Source organism: Aureococcus anophagefferens (assembly GCF_000186865.1).
Source record: "Aureococcus anophagefferens unplaced genomic scaffold AURANscaffold_2, whole genome shotgun sequence".
Classification (NCBI taxonomy): domain Eukaryota; class Pelagophyceae; order Pelagomonadales; family Pelagomonadaceae; genus Aureococcus; species Aureococcus anophagefferens.
The window spans coordinates 2295283-2302344 of NW_008705562.1; the positions used below are offsets into that span (position 1 = coordinate 2295283).

The 7062-nt window shown below is 70.4% G+C and overlaps 2 protein-coding genes across 2 annotated transcripts in view; one reads left to right on the top strand and one right to left on the bottom strand.

The window, feature by feature from the left end:
* Window positions 1-1309: 1309 nt before the first annotated feature.
* AURANDRAFT_20462 (hypothetical protein) lies at window positions 1310-2557 on the bottom strand (the record flags this gene model as incomplete). The annotated part of the gene is made up of 1 exon (XM_009035090.1): window positions 1310-2557. The coding sequence occupies one exon, from the start codon at window positions 2555-2557 to the stop codon at window positions 1310-1312; it is 1248 nt and encodes a 415-aa protein (XP_009033338.1).
* Window positions 2558-4997: 2440 nt separating this feature from the next.
* Window positions 4998-7062, top strand: part of AURANDRAFT_61323 (hypothetical protein) — a gene marked incomplete at both ends in the record, with an annotated part of 3218 nt that continues 1153 nt past the window's right edge. The window contains 2 exons of the mRNA XM_009034869.1: window positions 4998-5520; window positions 5564-6018. Coding sequence (XP_009033117.1) covers window positions 4998-5520; window positions 5564-6018 — 978 coding nt within the window. The remainder of the gene's footprint in view (window positions 5521-5563; window positions 6019-7062) is intronic.

The following is a 7062-nucleotide window of genomic DNA, read 5'->3' on the forward strand; positions in this document are numbered from 1 at the left end:
GCAGTCGCTGCGCCATCGTCGATGTCGTCACGTCAACGAGGGCTGCTCCACAACATCGGCGCGAAGGCCTCAATTAGTAATGGCCTCGATGCTGCTCCTCCGCACCGCGGCCCGGCCTTTAAGGCCGTCGTTCGCGGCGGCCACCGCGCGCACGATGGGCACGTCGGGCGGAAGCCCCGTGCAGGTGCGCGTCCCGCGCCGCCCGCCGCGCCCCCGCCCGCGCGCGCGCGCCGCCCGCCGCCATCCACCCGCCGCTTTTCCGCCGGCGGCGACCGCCCCCGCCCCCCCTTCGCAGTACATGAACCCGCACCGGAGCAACGCGGAGGAGCTCATCGACCAGGTGCCCGTGATCAAGGTCAAGGGCAACCTCGCGACGTGCAACGGCGGCGGCGGCGCGCTCGGGCACCCGATCGAGTACATCACCCTGAACAAGATCGACCCCAGTCAGCCGACGGAGTGCAAATACTGCGGCCTCCGCTACGTGAGGGACGCAAGCTATGGCCACTAGGCCGTTTTGCGAGGCGTCGCTCGCCGCCGTCGCCGGGAGCCGGCCGTCCGCGCGGCGCGCGCGCGGGCGGCGCCGCAGCTAACGGCGCTCTCCTGTTCTTCTTGGGTCGTGCTGAGAGCGCGACCGGGGATCTCTTGCCGCTGGAGGCCTCTTGGGAGGAAGCTGGTGGGGGCAACATTGAGGCAACATCGGCCTGAGTGTGCTTGCACAAGCAAGGCATGGACCTCGCGGCGCCCCAGCAGCGTCGAGACGCAGCGTAGGACCGTTGCTTGCGTCCCAGCAACCCGGCAACCTTCGCACGAATGCTGCGCGCCGGCCGCAGCGTCTGGGCCGCGCTCAAGCCCAACGGCTCGGCCGTGCGGCTGGGCATCACCGCCGACGCCGTGGCGGAGGTCGGCCTCACGCGCGACAAGGCCTTCGCGGACCTGGCGGCCCTCGAGAGCATCATGCTGCCCCAGCGGCCCTTCGCCATGGTCGAGGGCCCGCTGGGCGTCGCGCAGCTCGAGTCGCCGCTCGCGGGCCTCGTCGCCGCGCGGAATCTGAGCGTCATCGACGACCCGGGCGTCCTCTTCGACCGCGCCGAGTGCGTCGTCGACGGCTGGCTGGCGCGTTCCCACGGCGTCGTGGTTCGTGGACGCATCGCGATCACGTTTTGACTTCCCCGCGTAGGTCGAGCTCGACGTCGACGACGACGCGGCCGCCGTGCGGGACGAGCTCGCCGGCCTCGCCGACTTCCCCGAGCGCGCGCCGCGGCTAAGGTGAGAGATTCGCGGGGATTACGGGAGATGGCGCCCGGCTCCCCTACATGGAGTTCGTGCGCGAGACGCCCGGCTTCGCCGGGAGCTCCGTGATCGTCTGCGGGATGCGGCGCGACGCGGGCGTGCCGCGGGAGCCGGGCGTGCCGTGGATGAGGGGCGATTTGAGGAGCGACGACGCCTGGAGGGACGGCGACGCGCGGACGACGGGCAGCGGCGACGCGGGCACGAGCGACGGCTCCGGCGGGTACTCGCAGCCCGGGACCTTGACGGACCCGTTGTAGACCGCGGTGCCGTAGAGGAGCACGGCGAGGGCGAGGACCTGGATGTAGGACCCGGGCCAGACCCAGGCCTCGCCGAAGGAGCCCGCCGTGACGGCGTAGAAGAGGAAGAGGTCCGTGACCCAGACCGTGATGGGCCGGAAGTTGTCGAGGATCGCGTGCCAGACGCTGTTGAGCATGAAGGTCACGAGGACCGCGAGCATGTTGTAGAAGAAGATGGACACGAAGTAGAGGAGGAACATGCCCTGGATCTCCGTCGAGTTCCTGAACATGACCCACGTGTCGAACGGGTCCTCGACGCCGAGGCCGTAGAGGAGCGGGTAGAGGACGAAGGTGCAGACGAAGAAGCCCCAGAAGCCCTCCATGCCGATGACCAGCAGCGGCGGCGCGCCGACGTCGCCGGACATGACCTTCTCCTCGAACGCGTACTGCAGCGACTGCACGAACGCGCCCGCCAGGATGAGGCCGACGCCGACGAGCGGGTCCTTGCCCTCGGGCCCGCCCGACGACGACGCCGTCGCGCCGACGAGCAGGATGGACACGACGTTGAGGCCGACGCCGACCCACATGAAGCCGCTGAGCTTGTCCTTGATGACGAAGTGCTTGAGGATCGCCACGAAGACGATCGCCGCGCCGCGGAGCATCTGGTAGACGGACACGGCGATGTAAGTGAGGCCGAACATGCAGAGCGCCGTCGCCGCGAGGTCGAAGAGCGCCGGGATCGCCAGGAGGAGGTACGTGGACCCCGTGATCTCCTTGAACTCGGGCGCGTCGTCGCCGATCGTCGCGTAGCCGCGCTTCTTCTTGCGCCGCTTGTTCGCCTCCATGAGGAAGTGCACCGGCAGCGCGAAGACCATGCCCAGGAACATGCCCCAGGTCTGGAACAGCGGGTTCTGGAACGACTCGAGCTCGCCGCTCAGGCCCACGCTCTGCATGGACAGCAGCACCTTGCTGCAGAGGGAGCAACCCGTCCCGGCGACGAGGGCGCCCACGAAGACCAAAAACTCGGCCATGCCGCACGTCGGCTCGCTTCCACCACGGCCGCCGCTCATTTTCGTGTCGTGAACCGCGAGTCCTGGCGGCTCGTGGCTCCGGCCGTGGCCCTGGCTGGCCGGCTCGCGATTGGCTCTGCCACAGCACGATTCATCGCCGAGCCAACGCTGGTGTGGCAAGGACGCCACGATGAGCGCCTGGGGCAGCTCTGCGACGAAGCGCGGCGTCGACGATTTGGTCGCGAGCGTCGCCGAGAATCGCACGCCCTGCGTCGTCATCCTCGGCCACCGCAAGTTCGACGACGGCGAGGCCATCAAGCTCGCCGCGGCGATCCGCCGGTCGACGTCGCTCACGGAGCTGCGCTGCAGCGGCCACGCCATCGGCGAGGCCGGCGCCCGGGCCCTCGGCGACGCCATCGGCGCGTCGAGCAGCGTGCGCTGCCTCGACGCCGGCGACGCGACGCTCGGCGACGGCGGCTGCGCGGCGCTCTGCGGCGGCGCGCTCCGGAGCGCCGCGCTCCGAGTCCTCGAGCTCGAGGGCAAGGGCGTCGGCGACGCCGGCCTGGGCGCGCTCTGCGCCGACCTGCCGGCGTCGCGCGTCGAGGCCCTCGTGCTCTGCCGCAACGCCTTCGGCGACGCGGGCCTCGCCGCGCTCGCGGCCGCGGTCGCCGAGCGGCCGCTCGGGTCGCTCGACGTGAGCGAGAACGCGAACGTCACGACGGGCGTCGCGGCGCTCTTCGCCCGCGTCGCCGAGCTCCGCTGCGCGCACCTCGCGCCCGGCGCCCTCGACGCCGCCGCCGCCGCCGCGGCGTTCGGGACGCGGCTCCGCGCGCTCGACGTGTCGTCGTGCGGCCTCGGCGCGCGCGACGTCGCCGCGCTCGCGCGCGCGGCGCCGCCGGGCCTCGCCGAGCTGCGCCTGGCCAACAACGCCGCGGGCCCCGACGGCGCCGCGGCGATCGGGGCCCTGCGCCTCGACCTCGTCGACGCGAGCGGCAACGGCCTCGGCGGCGCGGGCGTCGCGGCGCTCGCGACGTGCGCGATCTCGGTCTTCGCCCACGACAACGGCGTCGGCGACGACGGCGCCGTCGCCGTCGCCGCGGCCCTGGCCGACGCGCCGCGGCTCCGCACGCTCGGCGTGTCGAAGAACGACCTCGGCGACGCCGGCGCGTTCGCGTTCGCGGCGGCGCTCGACTGCTGCGCCGTCGCGACGCTCGAGATCGGCGGCAACCACGTCGGCGCCGACGGCGCCGCGGCGCTCCGCGACGCGCAGAAGCGCCGGCCCGGACACGCGCCCCTCGACGTCGCCATGCTCGACGACCGGCCGCCGCCGGATCCCTAAATATCACTAGTCGTCCTGGAGGATCGGGTACGCGAAGTCCGCCATGTCCTTCGTGAACCAGAACCACATGCTCGGCGTCCGGAAGAACTCCTTGAGCGTGAACCGCGGCGCGGCGATGAAGGGGAACCACTCCTCGGCGACGACGTCGCCGCCCGCCGGGAGCCCGCGCTCCTTCTTCCAGTACTCGCTGAGGAAGTGGACCTGGCGCAGGCCGACGACGACGTCGAGCGGCGGCGGCAGCAGGGCCCACCAGGCGTGCAGCGGCCTACGGAGGCGACGACGGTCACGCTCTCGGAAGGCGTCGCGGGACGCCGGCGGCGGCTCGTCGTCGGGGTAGAACTCGTTGACGCGCCGGTAGAGGTTGAGCTGGCCGAGCAGGATCCAGGCGCCCGCGGCCTCGACGAGCGTCTCGCCGCCGGGCACGCGGAGCAGCGACAGCGGCCCGCCGATGATCACGCCGAAGACGAAGGGCAGCAGCGTGCCGAAGCCGCCGCAGCCGCTCACTCGGCCCTCGGTGGCGAGCTCGTACTGGAAGAGCTCCTCTTCCACCGAGTACTTGTACCTAAACAGGTTTCGTCTTCTTCGCGCGCCTAGCCGTCGTAGAAAACGCGGACATGCGCGCCAGCCGTACCAGATCAGCCCCGACGGCGCGGACGCGAGGATCGTCAGCCACACGGGCCGAGGGATGCCCTGCGGCGTCTCGGGAGCCGCGGTCACGACGTCGAAGAAGCCGGTGCCCGCCGTGCCCTTGGGCCGGATCTCGGCGATGCTCTTGAAGGGCTCGACGACGAACTGCGACCAGAACTCGTTCGTGCCGATGCAAAAGTCGGAGATGGCGTCGGCGTTGGCGCTGCTCGACGAGGCCTGCAGCGCGCCGCTCTTGCTGCTCGGCGCGTGGAGCGGACCTTTGCTCAAGCGGCTGCTCGGCAGCGCGTGGCTCGTGCTGCTCGGCAGCGCGTGGAAGCGGCTACTCGGCGCCTGGAACGCCGACGCGAACGCGCAGCAGAGTACGCAGCAGCGCGCGTAGCTGCGCCGCGACGCCGACATCATCTACGCGTTAGCACTGGCAATCAGCGACTTCAAGGAGCAGCAGATGAGCAGCGTGAGCTCAGAGCCTGCAATATGGTGTGGCTGACGCAGCTCGCGCTGCTGCCGCTCGCGACAAGCGCGCTCCACCTGCGCGCGAGCGACGTCGACCGCCGCGCGCTGCTGCGCACCGTCGGCGGCACGGTCGGCGGCACCGTCGCGGCGCCGCTGCTGCACTCGGCGCCGGCGCTCGCCGCCGGCGCCGGTCCCGTGCTCAAGCTCAACGACGGCACGGCCTTCCCCGCCGTGTCCTTCGGCCTGCAGGTCTACGACGACAACGCGGCCTACAAGTACACGATGCTCGCGCTCGAGTGCGGCTACCGCAACTTCTTCGCGTCCGTGCTCGCCGGCAACCAGAGGGGCTTCGGCAAGGCCGTGCGCGCGAGCGGCATACCGCGCTCCGACCTCTACGTCTGCGGCAGCGTGCTGAGCAACCGGGCGCGGGGCTTCGACGCCGCCTACGCGGCGTCGAAGCGCGGCTGCGACGAGAACCTCGCGGCGCTCGACGTCGGCCCGCTCGACAACATCATGCTCGACTACCCGGGCGCGCCGCCGGCGTGTCCGTTTTTCCATGCCCGGGAAGACACCCAAACCCTCCGTAGGCGGCGACGCGGACTCGATCGCCGGCCAGTGGCGCGCGCTCGAGGCCATGAAGAAGGACAAGGCCGTGAGATCGCTGTCGCTGTCCAACTTCTCGCCGGGTCAGCTCGACTACGTCCTCGCGCTCGACGGCGTCGTCAAGCCGACGGTGAACCAGCTGCCGCTCGGCGTCGGCTTCAAGACGAAGCAGAACGCGTACCTCCTCGAGGAGAACCGGAAGCGCGGCATCGTCGTCCAGGCCTGGTCGCCGCTCCGCGTCCTCTCGCCCGAGGCGAAGAAGGCCTGCGCCGACGTCGGCAAGCCCTACGGCAAGTCGCCGCAGCAGGTCGCGCTCAAGTGGATCCTCGCCAAGGGCGCGACCTACACGTGCCAGACGACGTCCAAGGCCCACTTCCTCGAGGACATCGACGTCGACGACTTCACCCTGTCGGCGAAGGACATCGCCGCCCTCGACGCCGTCGGCGCGTAACCCTACGCCTTATTAGGCCAGCGCCGCGTGTACCATCGCCGCATGCGCCGCGGGCCCGCGGGCGTCGGCCGAGGGGGTTGACCGCCGGTATGCCTGGTAGTATGCGCCTACTATGCGGGTTTTATGCGGGTTTTATGCGGGTGGTATGCGGGTTTTATGCGGGTTTTATGCGGGTGGTATGCGGCTGCTATGCTGGTCGTATGCGGGTGGTATGCGGGTGGTATGCGGGTGGTATGCGGGTGGTATGCGGGTGGTATGCGGGTGGTATGCGGGTGGTATGCGGGTCACGGTGGTATGCGGGTTTTATGCGGGTCGTATGCGGGTTGTATGCGGCTGCTATGCTGGTGGTATGCGCCTGCTATGCGGCGACCTCCGGCGGCCGTCGCCTGGGGTCGTCGACAGCGGTCGCCGGGCTGCTATGCTGGTGGTATGCGCCTGCTATGCTGGTCTTATGCGCCTGCTATGCGTCTGCTATGCGCCTACTATGCGTCTACTATGCGTCTACTATGCGTCTACTATGCGCCTGCTATGCGCCTGCTATGCGCCTGCTATGCGCCTGCTATGCGGGTGGTATGCGGCTGCTATGCGTCCGCTATGCGTCCGCTATGCGTCCGCTATGCGGCTGCTATGCGGCTGCTATGCCGGTGTATGCCCGGCTGGTGTATGCCTGGTGGTCGGCCCCCTCTGGGCGTCGGCTCGCGGACGACGGGCGGCGGCGGCGGCGGCGCGGGTGCCGGCGCGGCGTCGCGCCGTCGCCGCTTGTCTCCGGCCGGCACGACCTCGTCGAGCGCGGCCGCGAGCGCCGTCGAGTTGGGTCGTGATGAAGACCTCCTGCACGGAGCTCTTCGCGCGCGCGAGGCACTTGAAGCCGCCGGGGATCTCGTTCGTGATGCGCAGCTCGAAGGCGCGGCGCGCCGGCGCGCGCGTCGCGTGGATGCGCGCCGGCACGATGCGCGTGATGGCGTCGTCGTGGTCCAGCAGCTTTTGCAGCAACGTGGGCAGGCCGTCGATGTTCGTCGAGTGGTTGAGCAC